The 20,978-nt window shown below is 52.5% G+C and overlaps 8 protein-coding genes across 8 annotated transcripts in view; 3 read left to right on the top strand and 5 right to left on the bottom strand.

Annotated features, from left to right (window-relative positions):
- Positions 1–2,105, bottom strand: part of GUITHDRAFT_107643 (hypothetical protein) — a gene marked incomplete at both ends in the record, with an annotated part of 3,780 nt that extends 1,675 nt beyond the window's left edge. Inside the window, 7 exons of the mRNA XM_005833362.1 lie at positions 7–89; positions 136–188; positions 463–503; positions 553–609; positions 662–806; positions 979–1,218; positions 1,506–2,105. Of these exons, the coding sequence (XP_005833419.1) occupies positions 7–89; positions 136–188; positions 463–503; positions 553–609; positions 662–806; positions 979–1,218; positions 1,506–2,105 (1,219 nt within the window). The remainder of the gene's footprint in view (positions 1–6; positions 90–135; positions 189–462; positions 504–552; positions 610–661; positions 807–978; positions 1,219–1,505) is intronic.
- A 1,609-nt stretch (positions 2,106–3,714) lies between these two features.
- GUITHDRAFT_152356 (hypothetical protein) lies at positions 3,715–4,557 on the top strand. The gene is made up of 2 exons (XM_005833361.1): positions 3,715–3,893; positions 4,058–4,557. Exons 1-2 carry the CDS (start codon positions 3,759–3,761, stop codon positions 4,493–4,495), a joined length of 573 nt encoding a protein of 190 aa, XP_005833418.1. The 5' UTR covers positions 3,715–3,758; the 3' UTR covers positions 4,496–4,557.
- An 81-nt stretch (positions 4,558–4,638) lies between these two features.
- On the bottom strand, positions 4,639–6,694 carry GUITHDRAFT_107641 (hypothetical protein; the record flags this gene model as incomplete). The annotated part of the gene is made up of 2 exons (XM_005833360.1): positions 4,639–4,734; positions 4,793–6,694. 2 exons carry the CDS (start codon positions 6,692–6,694, stop codon positions 4,639–4,641), a joined length of 1,998 nt encoding a protein of 665 aa, XP_005833417.1.
- Positions 6,695–8,036: 1,342 nt separating this feature from the next.
- GUITHDRAFT_70466 (hypothetical protein) lies at positions 8,037–9,306 on the top strand (the record flags this gene model as incomplete). The annotated part of the gene is made up of 3 exons (XM_005833359.1): positions 8,037–8,378; positions 8,428–8,565; positions 8,635–9,306. The coding sequence occupies 3 exons, from the start codon at positions 8,037–8,039 to the stop codon at positions 9,304–9,306; spliced, it is 1,152 nt and encodes a 383-aa protein (XP_005833416.1).
- A 237-nt stretch (positions 9,307–9,543) lies between these two features.
- Positions 9,544–10,640, bottom strand: GUITHDRAFT_70571 (hypothetical protein; the record flags this gene model as incomplete). The annotated part of the gene is made up of 6 exons (XM_005833358.1): positions 9,544–9,663; positions 9,712–9,762; positions 9,806–9,947; positions 10,025–10,167; positions 10,392–10,457; positions 10,551–10,640. The coding sequence occupies 6 exons, from the start codon at positions 10,638–10,640 to the stop codon at positions 9,544–9,546; spliced, it is 612 nt and encodes a 203-aa protein (XP_005833415.1).
- Positions 10,641–11,190: 550 nt separating this feature from the next.
- On the bottom strand, positions 11,191–12,239 carry RPL36Ae_1 (large subunit ribosomal protein L36e_1, cytoplasmic). Its single transcript, XM_005833357.1, has 2 exons — positions 11,588–12,239; positions 11,191–11,555 (listed from the first exon to the last, which is right to left on the bottom strand). Exons 1-2 carry the CDS (start codon positions 11,684–11,686, stop codon positions 11,232–11,234), a joined length of 423 nt encoding a protein of 140 aa, XP_005833414.1. The 5' UTR covers positions 11,687–12,239; the 3' UTR covers positions 11,191–11,231.
- An 871-nt stretch (positions 12,240–13,110) lies between these two features.
- GUITHDRAFT_138184 (hypothetical protein) lies at positions 13,111–14,515 on the top strand (the record flags this gene model as incomplete). Its single annotated transcript, XM_005833356.1, has 4 exons — positions 13,111–13,504; positions 13,562–13,799; positions 14,024–14,423; positions 14,447–14,515. 4 exons carry the CDS (start codon positions 13,111–13,113, stop codon positions 14,513–14,515), a joined length of 1,101 nt encoding a protein of 366 aa, XP_005833413.1.
- Positions 14,516–15,798: 1,283 nt separating this feature from the next.
- On the bottom strand, positions 15,799–17,460 carry GUITHDRAFT_94289 (hypothetical protein). Its single transcript, XM_005833355.1, has 4 exons — positions 16,796–17,460; positions 16,546–16,611; positions 16,355–16,382; positions 15,799–16,306 (listed from the first exon to the last, which is right to left on the bottom strand). Exons 1-4 carry the CDS (start codon positions 17,410–17,412, stop codon positions 15,857–15,859), a joined length of 1,161 nt encoding a protein of 386 aa, XP_005833412.1. The 5' UTR covers positions 17,413–17,460; the 3' UTR covers positions 15,799–15,856.
- Positions 17,461–20,978: the final 3,518 nt, after the last annotated feature.

Below are 20,978 nucleotides of genomic sequence, written 5' to 3'. Positions count from 1 at the left end.
TTCGACCTGCTTCCGCCAGCAGGAGGAGATCAGTCACGGTGCTGTCGGAGACAGCCTTGGAGTCGACGTACCCGAGCATGAGGCGATACCTTGACATGCTCGTCAGGAGGTAAAGGATGCGTAACCAGAGGATACTCAATGAACAGAGAAGAGTCGAACATGGTGCGGTCAAGAGGAAGGTGGACGATCTGCGGGAAGTTCAGAGTGAGCGGAAGTGAAACGAGTCAGGCGCCATGAGCATGGCAAGGGAGGAGAGGATGATAGGAGAGGGGGATGATGAGCGAGGAGAGGCGGGAGGGGAGGAGGAAGGGGAAGGAAAGGATCAAAGGAGGGCGAGGAGAAGGAAGAGGATGAAAGGAGAGATTTTGAGGGAGAGGAGGGGATGGAGTGGAAGTGATGGGGACATGAGACAGGGGTTGCCTGCCATTGCTTCTCCTCTCCTCTCCTCTTGAAGTCATTCACAGTCTCTATGTCGTCAGTGGCCAGGAAGACTCTGCTCACCCCTGCAGCAGCGACGTCACCGCACGGGCCTCGTCAGCTCGCCTCCCCCACCATAGCGCTCGTGCATCGCCTCCACGTGCTTCAGGAACGCCGACACGGGCTGGCATCCTGGGCGGATGGTCGAGGAGGATGCGTGGGAGCAAGAGTCACCCCTCCTCACCTGCTCCCTCCTTCAGCTGGGTGAGCTGCTGTGATCGCAACAGCACCTGCACTCCAACGACGGGATGTCGGTACCCGATCTGGTTTTTTATCCTCCTCAGAATCAGCTCCATCCTCTCGTTCCGTCTCAGCAGGAATCCAGTCAGCTGTGCAGGCCGTTAGCCCTCGCTGTCCTTCTCGACTCTTCCTCGTCTTCCTCCTCCCCTCCTCTTCACCAACAGCCCTTCCTCCCTTCTCTGATCCTCCTCTCCTCCTTTCACGTTCTTCCACCTCCACCTCCACTTCCACTGCTTCCCGCTCCGCTGTGTGCTGACTCACCTGGGAGCGCCACCAGAGGACGCCATGGAAGGAGGAGGCGAACTCAGGAGGGATGAAGTGACTGTCATATGCCTGCGGGTTGTCGTAGTGGATATTATCCATCCTCTTGTGCAGCTTTGCTCCCTCCGCCTTGGCGTCGGAGGACGAGCAGCGGGAGAGAGGGAGAAAGTGACAGGCGAAGCCAAGGCCGTCACAAGCATCGTAGTTCCACACCCCGTCCATCACCATCGCCCTTCCCTCCTGCTCCAACGTCACTCTCGCATCGAAAGGGGCCAGCACCCTCTAGTTCCTGCAGGCTTTTGCTCAGGAGGACGGTCAGGTAGTGGATGTTTGTGCCGAACCCATGGGGAGGAGCCTGAGAAACGGATGAGAGTTGGGCAGGAAGGAGAAGGTATGTGCGACAGATGGGGTTGGAGTCAGGAGGAAGATAGCAACTGAGCGAGGCGAGGCGGGTAGGGGAGGAGAGAGGAGGCGGGTAGGACAAGAGTGCATGGAAGGGAAGTTCAAGGCATCCAGATATGATCTACCTCGAACAGAAGGACGTCCTGCGGCGAGCAAGAGAGTCGTTCAGAGATATCGAGCAGGATAGACCGGAGCTCGGAGGTCCTGTTCTCCCACACCACGCTCTTGATGCATGCTGATGGCAGAGAAGAAGGGTCTCTGTCAGGGATGTACGTGTTGTTCTCAAAGAGCGGGTGCTGACATTCCTCCCCTGCCCAATTGGCAAAGCACACGCACGCTCCCTTCATGCAAGCACCGTGCCCGCTGCAGATAACGTCGTCCTCTGAACTCCCGCTGCTGCAGGAGAACGACTGCGGGCAGTTGTTGATCTCGCGATCTATCAACGATAAATCTTGATGCCCCTCCTCCTCCTCCTTCGGTGCTGTGTCAACCACAAACCCGACGTCATGGTAGAGGTGAGGTTCGAGGTCGTTCCCTCGCTCGTCCACGATCTTCACTGCCGCCAAGTGCTCCCCATCGCAGAGCGAGGGGATGTTGAGATGCGTTCGTATCTCTCCAAACTCGTTGGCGTACATCCGAAACTTCCCGATCTCTTTGTGATTGAGATAGATTACGATGTTCCCGCATTCCACGGAGTAGCAATGGGCGACCTTAATCGCAAGCATAATGTTTGCAGGATCTCTGAAGACGAATCCCTCTGAAGGGTGGTCAAACTTCACCTGAGAACAAGATTAACAAGTCAGATGCTCAAAGGATTTCTGAAAAAGCATTCATGTCGAAGCAACACGCCATCCCTTCGGTACTTTCCATACACAACAGACTAGGAGGATCGACGAGGAGCAGGCAGCTGCCATACACCTCCTGTACGCGCTCTCACACAGCACGTCATAGCTTACCTCTGTATCCTGGAACCTCGAAGAGGAGGAGGAGGAGGAGGAGGAGGAGGAGGAGGAGGAGGAGGAGGAGGAGGAGGAGGAGGAGGACAAGTCGCATGCCATGGCGGCGACTAGGAACCAGCGGCACCATTGCCCCATTCCGACCTGCCCTCCTGCTGCCCTCAGGATCCCCGGGCTCCCCTCAGATATTCTTGTTCGTTGATGAGGGGGGCCCGGATGGGGTGGGTTATTCCCATCGAGTCCGCCCCGGAAGATTCATTGTAAAGATTCCTGTATTTTTAATTTTGGTACGAATTTTACAACTTTACATCTATGTATCATATTTAGTACCTGTAAATTGTGTCCATATTTGGTGGCTCATACCGATTAATAATCCATGTAAAATGTATTGAGAGAACCTGCCCGAGGTGGGTCCTCCACGGTGGGGTCTTGTACCGGTACTCTGATGTTTATTTGTTGGGGTACTAAGGGTACTTTTTGTGTCTACTTTTGGGTAGGGTCCCTTATTATCCTCACCAGCTTCTCCAGTCGTAGGAGCAAGGGAGGGGCATCTTCCAGGTATTTCGGAGGGGTGGGGTACTCTCATCTATGACCTGGTGCTATGTATCGAGTCTTAGGGAGCCTATGATGGGAACGAAAGGAACCAATGTCCAATACATCTTTTGTCATTCTTTGGTCCTCTGTGTCAAATTTCTTTTGAAGTATCGATTTCTTAAACCTATAAAATGCTTCAAACACCGATAATTTCAAATTTGGTCAAATAGGAACCCCCTCTGAAAAACTTCATCCTGGGGTCCAAGACGCGGAGGAACTTATTTGTTTTGAAAATATTTTGAGCCCGAAGAGGCGAAGCTATGGTTTTAGAAACATCAGGAGCCGCACGGAAGGGGAGTAGAGGCATTGGATGGAATGCCGGAGGAAGAAGATGGAGAGTAGGTAGATGATGTCATCTTTGATGTAGGAGAGCTGCATACACTTTCAACAGTTCTGCCCCACAATGCTGTTCAGTTGGCTCTGAAAGAAGGACATTGAAATAGGAAACTAGAAGACAAATGTGGTGAAAGTTCAGTTGAAGGGCTCAAAGAGAAGACGAGTCTTGAAATTTTTGATTGATGTTGTAAAAGAAAAGCTATGGAGTGCTTTCTGAAAGTTATCGGGGAAGAACATTACGATGGATGAACATATCTCACGTACTTTGCGTTGTGGGTGCATCAGTTTAGTCAGTGGTTTCACCAGACGTTATCAGAGCCGTGAATGCAACTTATTGTTCTGAGGAATATCCTTGTTGTTCCATGTGCTCCTTGCGGGTGCAAATCTGTCAGCCTTTGTGAGATCTGACACAAGGTTCCTAGGGCCCCTCATTGTTTATCCAAGAGACCAGGAAGAGAAAACTGGATCAGCGACGAGCTCACCTTCTCTAGAATGGTTTCTCATCTGTTTCAAGAAGGATACGAGGAGTCCAACGCTGTTGGAAACAAGCGTTATCTGAGCAAGGACGAAGTGAAGGAGGTGTGCTCGGCCTCGTCCAAACTCCTTCCTCCGGGAGTCTTTCAGAAGGTGAAGACCGAACTGTACTAGCCGATCCTCTCGTTGCTCTCTCATCTTCTCTCATCGCATCAAGACCTTCTTCTCTCGCCGTGCTGCTCGTGCCCCACTTGCTCAATGTCACTCTCGTGTTTCTTTGCGATGTTCTAGGGGTTTGATGTTGTTCTCTTCCGCAGGCAATCAAGGCCATGATATGCCAGGCGCAAATGCTGCGGGGGATGGCGCGAGATGCGGTGCAGAGTGAGATTCGCTCGATTCTGGACATTGCTTCAGAGCACCGGGAGTCCAAGAGGGCGAGGACTGAGGAGGAAGACGCGACCGAGGTGGTATCCAGCTCCCACGCAGTCGAGTCAGCTCCTGTCTCCACCACCGAATGTGACACCCCGAAGGCTGATCCATCTAAGAAGGATGCTGGCTTCAACATGGATGAGTTTCTCGCTCCTTCATGCAGGGCTTGTGGGTGGCTAGCGTCTTCGTGTACCTGTGCTAGCCCAGGAGGCGACAACGCAGCTCCGGCAGTCTCGAACGACTCGAGCACCTCAAAGGTGGCCCAGCCCTCTGCTCAGCAAGCTGAGGAAAAAGATTCGTCAAAGAAGGACTCTTCCGTGCAGTAGGATGGTCGTTCTGTGTTGCTTGTGAAGCACGCATGTTGCATAAAAATGCAATGTGATTCGTCAAAGAAGGACTCTTCCGTGCTTATTGTACTCGCAGCGTTCCCAACACCACGCGCCTCACGAGTCGTCTCTAACACTCCGATTTATGTACAGTTTCTTCGTTGGGCCAGGCTGAGGCTCCAATGCTTCATGACATCTGTGAGATATTCCACGCCCAATCGCTGATCTGCTCGTGACGCCTGAGAAGAGTCTCAGTGAGACAAGTATGACAACATGTTCCTCCTTCAACTTCCCTACCTGACTGTCCATCGCCATCATTCCACGCACGCAGACTCCACAGAGCCGTCCAGCAACAGGATGGCGCAGCTCATTCGCATCAAACTTTGAGGCAAACTTGTCGTACGTTCGCCACAGCTTGTTATGAGTGTTGCAACTGTGTTTCATGTCCTTGCTAGGCACGGGCAGGTAGGTTAACCCCTGAGTGCTTGGCAACACACCTCCTGAAGCCCCAGCGACCAGCATGTCGACCTGCATGTCGGAGAAGGTGCGAGAGAACGAGCTCCCCGTGTCCTCATACGCATGAGCCTGGCTTGTTGCCGAGCAGCTGCTGCACGGACAATTGGTCGGAAGATACAGGGGGGAGATCAACCAGGCTCGAGAGATGGATGAGAACTTGCTGAGAGAGGCATCCAAGTCATGGAAACTTGGATCTTCTCTGACATCGATGCTCTGTGAAACGACCAGCCAACCTTCATCCGGCAGCTTCACATGTGCAGTGAGCATGAGGAGGTCTCGTTTTGCCCCGCTGGCCGTCTGCCATGTCTCGCGCACCAGATACACCATTCTCCCTAGCCGATGAACCACATTACATTGAACTGCAACAGGATAGCTGTCACTGACTTTTTCTGTGGCGATCTTGTTTTCGAGGGCAACGTTGCTGAAGAAGGTTTCAGGGCCAATACCCTCGAAGCTGTTTTCCACTCTTACCACCGAGATAGAAGCCCCTCCATACGTCATTTCCCCTTTGTACAAACAGAAATCTGAGGTCGTGTAGTCGTACGCGGAACTATGATAGACGCAGTCCCCTGGTCCAGCCAGAAGCTTCAATGCTGATGGTACCATAAGCTTGACCTGCATGCAGTAATCATTCAGCTTGGGCCGCCAGAGCTTTTGTGTGAGGTGCGTTTTGCTGTTGAGCATAGTGATGGCACTGGCTATGATGTCTTGTACTGAGGGCACGAGCTCATGCACACTGAGGAATATCTGCAGCATCGATTGCTTGTCTTCGCTCCTGAGTAAGACTGGTCTTATGTAGTTGAGAAGCGCAATCGCAAAGAAGACTGAGAAATCTACTCCGTAAGCCAGAAGCCTGTCCCAGAGCAAAACAAGGGAGTCGATTGAAAGACATACAGTGAAGCAGGTTCGAAACCAACTCTGCAGGAGGTCTTTGAGATCAAGGCCTGTTGATTGGACATGCTTCACCATGTCTGGATCAGATTCCCGTACCATGGAGGTTACCGTGTGCAGCCTCTTGTAACTGCATCCAGGATTCGAAAAAAGCTCCATGAAATGGAAGTAACACCAGAAAATCGCATGTCGATCTGAGTCGGAATGAGAGAAAGACGCACTAAAGACGTAAGCGATGCATGGTGCGTTGATGTCATCAGCGTTGTACATCTGGGAAGCCTTCGATTCTGTCATGGAATGATTGACCTTGTCCAAGGTGTCGCATCTCAACCAAGGCATGATGCTCTGTGGCCGTCTTCCTTCGATCAGCAGCTTCATCAGGTACTCTCTGTACAACTTCTCTGCTGAGATCAAGGCTGTAGTGTTCTCTTTCCCCGTATCGTGCAGCATGTACTTCAACGACGAGCTCTGCAACGACCCTTTGCACAACAAGGGAGCCGCCTTGGATATCTCTTCGTACCAGTCGCTGAGCTCCCTGGCAACCATGCACCATCTGTCGCTCTCGGGAGGGAGAATCCCCATGACGAGCCTCCAGCAAACAAGGCGATTGCTCGGGCAACATTTCCCTTCTCCCACAGCACTCCGCAGCGCACCGAGGTCCACAACCTCCTGCGAAAGCAGCACGTCGAGGCTCCTGTCCCCTTCCTTCTTTTCTTCATCTCCTCCGCGCGAAGGGCAGGAGGTAGGAGGAGCTACTCCCACCAACCTCAACAAACGTATCCGCTGATTCATCAAGGCAGCCCGTGCTGCCTGTTGGTAACCGACCAGAAAACCTGCTCCCCTTTCCTTGCTCCTTCAGCTTCTCTTCCGCTCCCTCACCTTCTTCCTCTGCCTCTTCCGCTCTGCGCTCATTCTCGTCATCCTCCTTCCTCCTCGAGGGGCTCGCATCGGTCCGCCATCCGTCGCTCGTCGCGCATCGTCAAGCGCAGTTCCTCCATGCTGGACGAAACCAGATGTGGCGTCCCAGTAAAAGTATCCCGAAGGATACCCCAGGAAAGAATTCTCGAAAAGTATCCGCAAGGATATCCGTGAACAGTATTCGCGCAAAGATCCATCCGTAAGATTTCCATTGCAACAACTGACTACCCACCCTTGTAACTACAGACCCCCTATTTGACCCATCAGTACCCTACCTTTCGACCATACCCCCTGCAGCCACTCATCCAATTATTCCGCCTTCACCACCCCTACCATATAGCTGACCCTGGAGTACCCCACCCTGCAGGTGCGTGGTACCGCCCTCGCCTACACCTTCGTGGAGCGTTCGACCCAACGAGTTCCGCAAACCCCTCGACTCAGTACCAAATATTTTACTTTTTCAATACAAATAAAATATTGTCTAAATTTTAGTATACAGATTTCTGTACGAAGGGTTTCCACCCCCAAAATTATCCCCTAACCCCACCACTGCCCCTTGTCCTCCATACCAGGCCAGCAGGTGTTTCCCATCGGGGTCACAAAGTACCCACCCTGTAAATGCACCCGTATTTGAAGTTAAATTGGTGGGTACTTTCGAGGGTCTTACTACCCCCCTACCCCCAAAGACTACCCTCCCACGTGTCCCGTGATCTTTCCCCCCGCCGTTGTCGCCGTTCCATGGCAGCAGGTGGGGAAGGCACTAGCGCGACTTCGGCGCCTCAATGCATATCTGACTTCCCTCCTCCTGCCTCTTCATCTCGTTGATATCTCGCCGCTTTTTGCGATTGCTTTCGTTTGTTTGATCCCTTCATGCCTGAATGCGTCTACAATTCCCGCTCGCCCCTGTCCTCAACCCTCTTGGCCCCTGCTTTCGCTCGCCATGTTGTCTGAGTCCGGACATGAATGGCGAACTTCCTCTCGATCGCTGCGCCATCTAGATTGTGAACATACCAACTTGCGATGATGTTGTGTTGATTCTCCATCCATCTCACTCCAAGAGACCTCATCTCCTTTCTTGGTTTGTTCCGACTCATCGATTTGTCAGGTTACAGGCTGACGATTTCTTGCAAAGTTGTTGGCGACTGTTTGCTTCAGAGTCAAAGATAGGCTCAAAACGAATTGATGCGAGCGACTTGATTATCAGACTAACGCTGGCATGTCGCTGGGTGTAAGCGTGTCTTCGAGGCCGAAAGCTGTACTGGGCTCGTTCAGTTCGGATTATCTTTTAACAGTATGCCATCAAATCATCTTCTTGGCAACTGGAATTTTCACAACCATATGCAACCAACACATCTTCTACCAAGGTGGTGCAGAACCCTCAACAATGCTCCTGTCCTTTCCAACGTATGCAGGGATGTTTCTGGTTGTACTCTTACCCATCAGCCGCAAACCAGCCTATATCAGTCAAAGAAGAGTTTTCTTTTCTGCGGTCTTTGATGTTGGAAGCAATGTTTTGTGCATGCTTGGGCTTCAGATAGTAGGAAGCGGGGTGTTTCAGGTAAGACAGCGTATTTATGAAGGAAACATCCTCAAGCTCCTTTTGCTAGGTGCTATATGCCTCGGTTGTCTGCTTCAACGCCATTCTCTCTCGCTTTTTCCTCGGCAAGCGACAAGGGTGGATCCAATGGCTCGGCCTGTTCAGTATTGCCTGTGGTTTGGCTGTGACTTCACAAGATTCTATGATGGTGCGTGTATACACTACCACATCGGTTCCTGATATATTTTCACAGCTGCATTTTGATGAGGCAGCGGAGCGATTCATTCTTGGAATCACAATTACACTGATTGGTTGTGTGGGGTATGCTGGCTCATACGTGATCAATGAGTTTATTCTATCAAAAGGATCTGCCTCCATTGTCCCCCAGCAGCTCTGCTTGATGGTGGGGACCTATGGTTGCTTGGCACATTTATTGTACTTCGGTTGCTATACCATCCCTCATTGGGACATGCTGGTGGTCCACAAAGTCAGGGAGAAGGGCGGCCACATGGAGAGTGTATTGTTCTTGTATTTTCTATTAGTTTTCAGCGCGTTTCTTCACAACATGTCTTTCTTCCATCTTATCTGCCATACGGGCGCCGTTTCAACTGGGATATTGACTGCGCTGCGAGCAATCGGGGTTTTCATCGTGTCTGGTGTATGGTTTTGCGAACACAATCCAGCACAGTGCCTGACCACCAATAAGTCTATAGCAGCTTGTGTGGTTGGATTCGGCGCTATCCTGTACAGCGTGGGGAAAATCTCGAGCAACGCGTCTGAAGGCACGATTGAGGCTGGTCTGAACGAGAAAGGATCGGCTACACTTGAAACCTTGGTGAGCGTTTTCGTTCCTTCGTCGACTTTGCCGAATGATGCGATTCTGAAAAAGTATGACGACGATTTTTGTATTGAACAGCTCAGGGAGAAGGGCAATGGTGATTACGCGTGATGAAAACGTTTTCCAGGTCCGCGCAGAAACCTGTGGAGATGCTTCAATGTGAACATGCCGTTTTTTCAGATCGAAAACGAAGCGTCTCCTCGTGGATTCTCTGTTTACTAGCAACTTTGCGCGTCCCCAATTCGGATGGATGGCTGTAAGTGCAGGCAAGCAACAGTACTGTGCTATTGTTGGTTGCCTGGGCTTGCGCGAGTGAAGCTGTACATTAGCGTTTGTATACTCGATTCATTAGTTTATTAAAGCATTTGCTGCAGAGTCGGAAGCTGTGAATGGCAGCATGAAGTCGTTGTAGAGCCTCCTTGCCTCTGGGTTGGTGGGAATGTAGTGGCCGCCGTCATGGACGTGAACCTGTTGAGTTGTGTTCACACACAAGAGCGCTAGCAGCGAACTCCACACCTGAGGCTCTGCAAAATCCTTGGACAATCGCTCGCTGCTCATGCTCGGGACCTGCTCAACGTGAGCAGAGGAGCTGGGAAGAGATGGGGTCGACCTGTGCGTCCTGGAGCCCCCAAACATGCAGCGAAGGTGTGCGGAGGAGCGTTAGCCCTGCCGTCGGCTGGGAGGCGATGGAGTAGCCGCTGAAGAGGAGGAGGAAGCGAATGCCATGGCTGAAGGATGTGCCTTCTAGCCTCCTGCCACATGCCAATGATCACATGCATGCTGTTGCTTCCTCTTCCCTCCCCGCCCCCACTCCCCCCACGCTGTCAACCTGCACACAGCTGCTGCTAGTGCCGCTCCCTGCGAGAACCCGCAGATGCCATCGAAAGGTCCATCCGTCTGGATGGCTTGCAAGACAAGCTCGAGCGAAGTCTCTAGCCCTGACGTCCTCGAGTCACACGGAGCGATCGCATGCTGTTGACAACCATCGAGGACGAGTATGCCGTCCTGGATCCACTCCTTCCACCAACATCTCCTTCTAGATACCACCTTCCAGGTTCGAGGAAGAGCAGAGTCAGGCTACGAGCACAAGGTAGAGGAAGAGGAAGAAGAAGTGGAAGTGGAAGCAAAATGCAGCGGACCTCGTCGCGATCTCCTCCTGGGTCTCCTTGCTCTTCATCTCCCTGGGTTCTTGGCACAGGTTGTGCCGTATCTCCATCCTGGCTAACTAGAAATGGAGCCTCCAGGTAGTGAAAGTTGGCGATCTGAGCATGTACGAGAGGAGGAGGAGGACGAGGAGGAGGACGAAGGTCAGGAAGCGATACCAATCATCACGATGAGAGGTCTGGCCTCCTCACCTTCTTGAGACTCTTCCTGAAAGCTGATGTTCTGCCGTAGAATCCCTTGCGCGTCTGCCGGTAGCCATGCAGGCACAGTATGTTGAGCATCCTGCGCTCTGCCCCTGCCAGGGCGAGCTCTTGGCACCCATGGCTGACAGCAGAGACGGATGAATGCAAGGGGGAGGGCTGCATGAGAGAGGCGCGTGGGAGACGAGACAGGGAGGAGGGAGGAGAGCACAAGGAATGGGATAATCGATAGAGGGAGGGAGCAGGGAGCAGGGAGAGGGATCAGGGCTTGACCATGGTATGATACTCTAGTCAAGAAAGCAGGAGCTTTGGAGGAGCAGGGAGAATGGCTGCAGCAGTGGTCAGTGACCAGAGGTGAGGGGGAGCTGGAGAAGGAGTTCGGGGCGGGGAGGTTTTTATGAGGGGGGGAGGGGGGTGTACGTATTTGAGCGGGGAAGAGATTGAAGACTAGGAGTGAACGGATCGTGCAAGGAGGCTGTGGAGGAAAGAGACTGGGAAGCTCGTCGAGCGAGAAGGAAGAGGAAGAAGAACAAGAGAGGAGCTTCAGAAGGCGGGATCCATCAAGACCCAAGGACGAGGCTCGAGGGAGCACATGGAATGAACTATCAGCAGAGGCAGCACGCGCGTCGAGTCGTTTTTGGCAAAGGTCTTACGAACGAACAAAAAAGACATCTATCTTCCGTGGATGGTGGGACCCTTCTTCTTCTTCTCAGCTCCGAGCTCGAAGTGCTTGCAGCGGCCGATGTTCTTCATCTTGAGCATGGAGCACTTCTCGCACTTCATCTTGAGAGTGATCTTCTTGGTAACCTTGGCTTTCTTGTGGAACACGGGCTTAGTCTGACCACCGAAACCTGACTGCTTGCGATCGTAACGACGCTTTCCCTGGGCATAGAGAGAGTCCTTGCCCTTCTTGTACTGGGTAACCTTCCACTTCTGATGGTTCTTGCAGTCCTTGTGCTTACAATAAGACTTCAATTCCTTCGGAAAGTTCACCATCTCTGCCAAGAATAAGCCGTCAGTCTTTGGACTTTCTCGGTTCTGCCACGGGCTGCTGCCTTAGTGAGCACTGACAATAGAAGAAAGAAACGAGCGAAGGGCAGGAGGGAGCGGGAAAACATCCAAAGCATTCCACAATGCACACCTTGACTGATCTAGAGCACACAATACACCATGTTTCTCGTGAAAACATCCAAGCAGAGGGGAGACTACAATAAATACAGGCCAAAATGCGTTTTGTCCTGCCCTCGAACCCTCACAGCTGATTCTACATCCTGCTCTCAAACATTTCCAGTATTGCAACAATCTGCGAAGATACATGAATGGGAATAAGTGAGCAATTGCAGGCATTGCTGTGCCCTCCCACCTCCAGACAACACGAAAGAAGACATAAAAAAATGCGCTTGATATTGTGAAACGAGAAATACACGGACAATATGCCATTAAGCAAGATAAACTCACGAAGCTCAACACAGAAACGCAAATAACTGGATCAAAGATAGAAGGATACACCAACATTGGACATAAACAGTTCAAAATGTCGAAGTCAGATCAGATGTTGGTCGAAACAACGCGCCGCTTCTCTCCATGCTCATCACAGCATCCTCTTATGCACTCCTCGTTCCTCCTTCAGTTGGCTGGTTGACTCTATCGTCATCTTCACCACAGCATCTTCCACCATCCATGTTCTCATCTCGTCTTCTCCCCGTCCCTGCACGCTCCTACTGACTCTCCGTCCTCGCCATTTCCTCCTTTTCCCGTGCACGAGGCTTTCCGCCCTAAAAAAAAACGTTATTCCGTTTCGTGTCACGTTACAGAAACGTTTCATTGCCGTTAAAACAAAAGATTGATAACCGTAGGAGCAATCGTTACAAGACGTTACACCAGTGAGGTGCTGGAATGATTGAGTGTGGGTGGGTGGGTGGGTGGGTGGGTACAACCACCATGGGTCCTTCTCTCGTAAACGCTAGGGTAAATATGGGTGGGTGGTATGTTGGCTGGGGGGTCGAGGGTGGTACAAAGTCGGGGAGGTTGCGGCTGGTCGAGAATGGAGGTGTGGGAGGTGAGGAGCGAGGAGGTGGAGACAGAGGGGAGCACAGGAGACAAGAGACGAAGGTGACATGCATGAAAGCAAGATAAGAGCTGTGTTTCCCTTACAGCGCGTCCAATGTGATGAAACGTTTGATGTTTTCATGTCACGTCAAGGACTCGATCGGTCCTGATTGAACCGAGCACCAGTCCCGATGTTGAGGTCCAGATGTAAAGTTGTGTTTCTCTTGTTGATAATCACAGAATTCGTCATGGTTTGTGAGCAGAGCCCTATCCAAGAAACGGGCCTACTATCAGCAGCATTCCACTCCCAAGGCAATTGCCACTCCTCCTGCTGCCTTCCAGTAGCTCGACAACGTCTTCACAACATTCTCAGCCACCGTTGCCTGCTCCGTCGACCAACGGGCGCGCTAGAGCTTCGGGGAGGAAGCGAGTCGTCGACACCGTCGAAGGAGTAAGTGGAACAACCTGAATATGTTCGTGTAGCTGATGTGCAGTCGCAAGAATGAGCATGTCGATGGACGAGCGATCATCGTACCACGACGACTTCAACAGCACGGATGTAGGACTGAACGCGAGCGATTTCCGCGCCCGCATGTTTGAGCAGTGTCGAATTCCATGGGGCAAGCTGCAGAACAACATCAACATGAGCAACGACCAGGCGCTCGTGAGGATCAGGGAAGGAGCGTCGATTCTGCTCCTCAACTTTCCCAACGAGCGAGAGGTTGGCTTCGACATGATGGCGTGGGTGGCGGGCCCTATCTTCAAGGGATTCAAGATGATCCCCCCGGGGTTGCACTTCCTCTACTGGGATGGGGGGCATGGCATGATGGAAGGCATCTGGTACAAGGCTGTTAAAGGCCGCGTGCTTGTCCGGCAGTGGGACAAGGAGCTGGAAGGTGAGAGGGGCTGGCAGGCAGCCGCATAAGGAGGAATGACTTGGGATCTGTATGTAGACTTCGCTCCTGGCTGCGGCATGGACGAGGAGAGCAGACTGAGATTCGAAGAAGGAGTGCGGAAATTCGACTTTGACAGGGGGCTCGCGCCGTCGTCGGATGACGACGGATGGCGGGATATGACGGCCTTCGTTGACGAGCATGTGCTTGTTTCAGCAGGATTGTCTTTTGACCGTCATGGGATGACGGAACATCTCATTCCCGGGGATCCGGACGAGGAGAGCAAGCGAGACGATAGGTGAGCTCAGCTGGAGGAAGTCAAAGACAAGAGGATGGGAGGGATGGGAGGTGTTGTGTTATGATGATATGGTGATACATTGAGCTGTTTTGCCGACTGAGCCTTTGAGCGTCATGTTGTCTGATGGGTCTGCTGGTTGCTGGCTGAGTCAATAATGAAAACATCCACATCAACAACTTGAAAGAACCTGAGAATCACATTTCCTTGACATAGACATCCTGCAGGTCCAGAGAGCTAGTTGCGCATTTCCCAGGGCCAGCCAGGACCGTTCTCTTCACCCAACTTGATCGGGTGCAATTAAGTCTGGGACAATCGAAGACGAGGCTGCTGAATGTGGATTGGGCAACCCTTGTGATAGAGGAAATCCTCTTGCAGTCACACTCGGGGAATCAATCCCGCCTCCTCGGAGAGTTTCAACTGTCCTACATCACCTTCCTCCTGCTGAACTCGCTGTCGGCCTTCGAGTTCTGGAAAGAAATGGTCTTCCACTTCTCGTCCTCCCAAGACCTCATCCTGCGACGGCCGGGGCTCTTTCACAACTTCCTGACCTCCTTGCGCATCCAGCTCAGCCATGCTCCGAAAGATTTCTTCACTGATGAGATGACGAGCGACAACTTTCTCAAAGTGTCTCTTGTCAAGTTGAGCAGGCACCTCGAGGAGGCGCTGAGTGTTGCCAAGATTCGACGTCGGAGCATGCCACGGTCTCGTATGGATAAGTTCGAGCTGTTGAGGAAACGAAAGAAACTTTTCTTCGAGTTCTTGCAGGAACGCTTTGGGATAACGGTCAAGTTTCAATCGAACGTGAAACGATCTCCCTTCAAGTTTGGGGAGGAAGGGGGAGAGAGGAGGAAGGAGGGGGAGGACGGGGCGGAGGAGCAGAGGAAAGGAGGAGTGGCGGAGCCTGGCGAGAAGGCCGAGGAGAGTTTTGAAAAGGATGCTAGACCCACGACTCGCGGAAAGTTGCTGTTGGACCAAGAGGTTGTCTATCAGGAAAGCGAATCGAGCGACACGAGTGAAAACGTGGTGAACGAGTTCGAGCAACACACCTGGGAACAAGACGTCGCAAGGAACGGAACGGACGGTGACGTCAGAATGCACAACAGTGCTGAGGAGGAGCCAAGAAGGATGAGCGATGACCAGCAGGTTGAATCCGAACTTCCGAAGAGGAAGAAGATCGGCATCGAGGATTTTTTCAAGGTGCCGCTGAGGAGCCAGCCGAAAAAGGATGACGCGTCCCCTTTGACCGGGCCTGCTCCAATCCCTTCTAACACATCCGGCAACCTGGCGATCGCGCCGAACGCCACAGGAAGGCTGGCAGCAGATGCATACATGTTCAAAGTGAGGCAAGAGCAGCTCTTGACGGGGGAGTTCGATGTGAGCGAGGAGGCCGAGGACGAAGAGAGCTGCGCTGTCATCGATGCTTCCACTCCCAACGTTACCCTCTACTGTCATGACGCGAACTCCCCGACTCCTTCGTTCGTGCGGAGTCACATCAAGGGCATCAACATCGTCTCAAAAATCCCTCCTCGCAATGACAGCGCCAACCTGGAGGACCAGTACCGCGCCTACGACAAGGTCTGGAAGATCGACCAGACGGCGATGCAACAAGGCTTTCTCGACAACATCCAGCGCTCCCGCAACGCGTCAGCTGCTTCTTCTGGCCTGACCGACTACTCCAAGTTTGAACGTGTAGAGGTCTCCGATGATGAGGAGGGGAATGGTGACGAGGACGAAGACGAAGACGAGGAGGACACAATCTGTGGAAGATGCCACATCCGGAAGGCGAAGCTGGAGGTGAGGACGAGCGACGACACTGTCCTCGAGGAGATTTGCTACAGGTGTCACGTTTCTCCTCAGAGGATGAACTGGATGCTTCCAGAGGAGGAGCGGAGGAAGGTCCCTGAGAGGCAGAGCAAAGTCCCTGAACCCAAGGAGAAGCAGAGGAAGGTTCCCCAACAGGATCAGGAGGAGGAGATGGGAGAATCGGTTTTGAATGACTGGGATGAATCGGTTTCTATAGTATCCAACCTGGACGACGACTGAGAGGGGGGCTTTACTTACAGTGTGTCTACGGCGTCTCGCTTGTCCTGCTCCAGTCTCTTCATGGCATCCTGTACCTTGGGATCCACCCACGCAGCAGGAAGGATGCTGTCAACTAGGCCAGAATCTTCGTTGAGAACCTCCTCGTACTCACTGATCTTCTTCAAGTTGTAGCTCGAAGGGAAATTCCCAAAGTGACGCCCCAGCAGCGCTTCAAGGTACGGCGGGTCCTGCCGATCCCCGTCCTCTCCCTTCTCGGGGTCTTGCCCGCTCGAAGGAGAGCGGCAGATGAGGGAACTGATGCTGTTGAAGAGGAGGAGGAGGAAGGCGATTACGTTGTTCCAGAGCAGCTGGAGGACAGGGCGGGCGGGAGTGTGCTCGAGGACCGTGAGGACGATCATGAGGACGGTGAAGCAAGTGTAGGCGATGAGCATGCGATTCAGAAGTCTGTCTTCGAAGGAGGAAGTCTGGAGGGAGGGGTCAGGCGTCGAAGTCAACAAGAGGAAGAAGGCAACCTGATTCTGGCTTGAAATTCCACTGATACTGTACACATATAAAGGTCAACAATGTGCAAGATGATGGCGAGAAAGGGCGGGAAGGAGTGAGAAAGAGACATGGACTGGGAAGGAAAGACAGGTAGAAGGGAACGGAAGTTTGTAGGAGCGTGCGAGAAGGAAGATGGGGAGGAGGGACGGAAGATGTTTACCTGCTGCTTGAGAAGATTGAGGGTCGAGGAAACATGTTGGTGGCGCTGAAAATCCAACAACCGAAGCTGAGATCGAGGACTCGTCAGACACGAATCAAAGAGCAGAGGAAGGGGAGGGGCAGGAAGAGGTTTAGAGCAAGACCGTGGGGAAGAGAGGGGGAAAGAGATACGAGGGCGGGAGGATCATGGGGAGGGAAGGAGGGGGGAAGCTGAAGGGGGAAGAGAGGTTCGATCGGGGCGCTTGAAATACCAGAGGTGAAGGAGGACGGCGTATCTGAGCGCGCTGAGGAAGTTGAGAGCAAGGGTCTCGTCGAACTGAGGAGGATTCTTGGAGTACCGCAGGAGCTGGATCCTGTCCAGGTACATGGCTGCTAGGAAGAAGAGAGTGCCGACAAGGTAGAGGATGGGGATGCCGGCGGAGTACATGTAACAGCAGAAGAGCACGTTGAGGAGCATACCGTACCTCGGGGAGAGGAGGAACTCGTCCTGGAGGTACCTCTGGTGCAGGTCCCTCTGAAGAATCGGGATGGAGAAGCACGGCGCAAGCCACTTGTTGATGATGGACGTGGCGAGCGGGACGGAGGGCAGGACAATGTTGACGATGATGGTAACGAGCAGCTGCGTGCCCACCACGTCGAACCAGCTGATCTCGAAGTCGGAGTAGGAGCCTGAGAACAGGGGGAACCAGGATCGGACGTCGCTGGGCAGCGAATCCTTGACGAAGTTGAACTTGGCGTTGACCACGAGGGAGACCAGGGCTGTGTTGAGGAACTGACCATAGAAGACGGCGTTAGCGATGGACGTCTCTTGCTGAGCGACTGTGTGGTGCCGTTCGAACCTAGCAAGGTACTGCGTCGAGATCTGCATAAGCTTGTTGAAGACAACCACCACAACGATTGCCCCGACTTGCAGCCCCCTCCTGGTAAGCTCCTGGACGGCCTGCTCGGAGCAGAACCCCTTCCCATCAGCGTTCGTGTACTTGGGGCTGGAGAAGCCGAGGTTGATGGAGGAGTACCAAAGGCTGAGCATGCTCGACGACGCCATGGCGGAGGCGCACAGGCACGTGGCACAGTCGGAGACGGTAGAGCTGGTGACATTCAACCACTGGGCGTTAGTCAGAGCTCTCCATTGGACATCAGAGATGCTGGAAACGGCAGTCGAGCATTCCGTAGATAGAGAGGAGGGGTTGATAATGTCGGCGGTGGTTGAGTTCAGCCTGCACCCTGACCCTACGAGGATCTTGGCAGCCATGGTCGCCGTGTCCAGCTGCAGTGGGGTGTTGGCTCTCAGAGTCTGGTTGGTTGCTCCCCATATATCAGCCAAGGTGCAGGAGGTCTGAGAAGTGCAGCCGAAGGTGAAGAGCTGGCTCCAATTGAGAGACTGGAGGTGAGGGTCAGGGAAGGCCGAGGGTCATGGGAGGATCTCATACCAGGTCGCAGGTCTCGGTGAAGGTTGCGTTGGCACACTGCTTGCTGGTGTTGTTGAGGCTCTCGTTGAACGACTTGCCCCACACGATCACGGCAAACGAGATGATGATGATGAGGATGGTGAAGGAGAAGGACAAGCTTCTCCGGCAAAACCGCTGGAAACGAGTGTACTCGAGGTTCTCCCATAGGATGTTGGTTGGCTCTGGGGCCTCGAGGACGCGCAGAGCCTTTTGCTTCGGAGCTGCGCCGCCGTCCAGCTGCATCATCAGCGACGGGTCCTGGAACCACTTGAGCATGAAGAGCGGCATCGTCAGTCCGAACAGCTGGAAGCCCTTGAGAGGGATCGAGCTCCCGCACACTCTCCATCTCTTCGACTCGTAGTGTTCGATCCATTCGTTTGAGGCAGCGGCGGAATGGAAAGTCACAAACGCGCAGATCGCCTGAGTCCGTTTCTTGCTCCTCGCCTTCTCGATCTTGTCCTCGATCTTCTGCGTCTTGGCCTGCAGCTTCGACTTCTTCTTCTCCAGCTTCGACTTCTTCTTCTCAATTAGCGACTTGTCCTCCAGCGCATGGTCGAGCTGCGAGATCTGGTCCAGCACCGACTGCCTCTCCCTGAGCAATCCGATGACGTCCCCGAGCTGCGTTGCCAGGTACACGGAAGCAACGTTGGATCCGTTTGGATCCTGACCTGCTGCAAAGCCATCAGACCAGCGCACAGGGATGGTGACTGTGAAGAAATGCAGTGCGGAAGAGCGATCTTGCTAGAGGGGGATGTCACGGTGGGGAGGTACCTGGGTTTCCAAAGTTTTCTGCCATGACCAGATCAGCAGAAGCATCGATCAAGTCTGAACTGCGCGACGGATCACCATCACTCTCATTGACAGCAACAGCTTCGGCAGGAGTATCATTCTCCGTCTTCGCAGCATCATCAGTCTCCGTAAGGTCTCCGCTGACCGCTCTGGGCTCAACGTCGTTGAGAGGAAATATCACGCTTCCCCTGACTGCATGGTTGGGGTTGCTAATCTCCACTGGGCCGTCTGTGTGGCGGGGAGTGTTCATATCCATCACCTCCACATCATCTGACGTCGAAACACCAGCAGTCACGGGCCTCTCTTCACCCTCAGTCTTGACTTGAATCGCCCCTGAGCCCGGCATGTACTCAAAGTGGTCCCTTACCTTGTCCGAGGTGCAATCCTTGGGTATGCCCCATACCATGACGGAGAAATCTTTGGCAGTGATGTTCTCATCATCGATGGTCTCTTCAATCCTGCGGAACGTCCGCCTGAAGAATGGAATGGCCAGCAGCAAAGCTAGGCAAGAAACAAGATCGAAGTAGATGATGATGGATGCTATTGTCTCTGTGCGTACCTCCCCGGTTGGAAACGTGCACATCGTCTCCGAGCAACCGTACTTCTGATCTGCAGTCGCCTTGAACATGGCTGCGACCGTGAAGACTTGGAGAGCGGACACCCCGTTGTGTTTGAAGTTGTTGTAGGAATCAGGATTGGCTATGAGGCCCACCACGATGGATGGAATGCCGATGATAAATAAAACAAAGAACAAGATAGCAAGTTTTCTGAGAGTGTAGAAGTAGAGAGAGATTCCAACACTGATATCAGAGAGATTCGGTTCATCGAGAGCAAAATCAGGGCAAAGGATTGGGAACTTCTTCCCTGCCATTCCATCGTACTTGGGCTTGCCAGGCTTGTTCTGAATTCTCGGGGCTCTTGCATCGCGATAGGCCTTGGCAAGTTTGACCGCAAGCTCTTTGCCACTCTTAGTCCTGCGAATGATTCCTGTCTCTGGCACCATCTCCTCCAACGATGCCAGCAGCTCAACAGGCGATTCCACAACATGTACCTGGTTTGGACAATTTTCCTCCTCTGGCAGGAACTTTCCTTGCGACTGCGAGCTTTGCACGTCATTCTCTTGAGAATCACTTCCTTGTACAACGCCTGCCTCTTTGCCATCCTCATCACAGGTCTTGTTTTCTTGTAACACGTCGACTTGCGACCGTATTTCTTCCACGTCTTCAGTTGCATTTGCTGGTGAGATGACTACGTCCTGAGTTGCCTCAACTGTCCCTTGATCCTCGGCACAAGTGTCGTTCAGACTCTCTTCAACATCTGCGGCACATCAAAGTCACATTCTGCAAAAGCTGATGCAGCTGGGAGGGCGCGGAAACAAAGTGACCGGCTCGATGGCTCGGTAGCGCACCTGCGATGTCTGCCTCTTCCTTCTGCGGTGCTGACTCGCGTCGTTCTTTGGCATCCAGTTGGTGCTCCTGATCAGTAGATTCCTCTGCCATGCCTGGGATACTCAGATGTGAAGCCTCCTCCTCCAACACGTCCCCTTCGTCCTTCTCCGCCATGGCAGGCCCCACAAACCGAAATCCTAACCACGTGTATAAGTCATTGTAATAAATACATTTTTAATTTTCTACATAGTCTGCTGTAGCCGTAATCGTAAAATTATATCTAATTTATAGTTAAGAACATTTTATACTTGATTCGAATCATTTCGGGAGGATCGTCCCCACCCACCCTTGAAGGGGGACCTGTCAACAACGCGTGGGAGAGCAGGGGGTACATGAAGCTATTTTATCCGTGGGGTGGAGGGGAGGGTGCTACACAAAAGGTACTGGTGGGAGTCACAATTTGAATCAAAAAGTATTTAAAACGTTCGAAATAAAGTTAACAAGTACAAATTTAAAAAACAAATTGGGCCCTTCCGTACCCAAAAGCTGTTTTTGGTTTCCCTCCCCAGTTTTCACATTTATAGTTTACTGCAAAACTTTATATGATATATCCTCTGATCGGAAGATTGGAGAAAGATTTTATTGCAGATTTAAAAAAATGTCCGTTATTTATTATCAGCAATATTTCAGAAAATGTACTCTAAAACTGGCATGGAGGCCGACTATCAACTTAAACTTCACTTTGAAATATTCCATTTTAATTTGCAGATCTGAGTACCATTCTTGAAAATAATTAAAGTCAGCTCTCC

The sequence above is a fragment of the Guillardia theta genome, assembly GCF_000315625.1.
Source record: "Guillardia theta CCMP2712 unplaced genomic scaffold GUITHscaffold_30, whole genome shotgun sequence".
Classification (NCBI taxonomy): Eukaryota; class Cryptophyceae; order Pyrenomonadales; family Geminigeraceae; genus Guillardia; species Guillardia theta.
The sequence above is the reverse complement of the archived record's forward strand: the minus strand, read 5'-3'. Positions and strand labels throughout refer to the sequence as shown.

Bases quoted from the DNA above. Each gene is read 5' to 3' on its own strand.
- GUITHDRAFT_152356 (XM_005833361.1), top strand. From the start codon at position 3,759: ATGGTTTCTCATCTGTTTCAAGAAGGATACGAGGAGTCCAACGCTGTT. The intron at 3,894-4,057 runs GTGAAGACCGAA...TCTCTTCCGCAG, and splicing joins CTCCGGGAGTCTTTCAGAAG to GCAATCAAGGCCATGATATG.
- RPL36Ae_1 (XM_005833357.1), bottom strand. From the start codon at position 11,686: ATGCTTTGGATGTTTTCCCGCTCCCTCCTGCCCTTCGCTCGTTTCTTT. The intron at 11,556-11,587 runs GTCCAAAGACTG...TTCTTGGCAGAG, and splicing joins CCCGTGGCAGAACCGAGAAA to ATGGTGAACTTTCCGAAGGA.
- GUITHDRAFT_94289 (XM_005833355.1), bottom strand. From the start codon at position 17,412: ATGCAGATCTCGACGCAGTACCTTGCTAGGTTCGAACGGCACCACACA. The intron at 16,383-16,545 runs GTAAACATCTTC...ATATGTGTACAG, and splicing joins TCAATCTTCTCAAGCAGCAG to TATCAGTGGAATTTCAAGCC. The intron at 16,307-16,354 runs GTTGCCTTCTTC...CCCTCCCTCCAG, and splicing joins GAATTTCAAGCCAGAATCAG to ACTTCCTCCTTCGAAGACAG.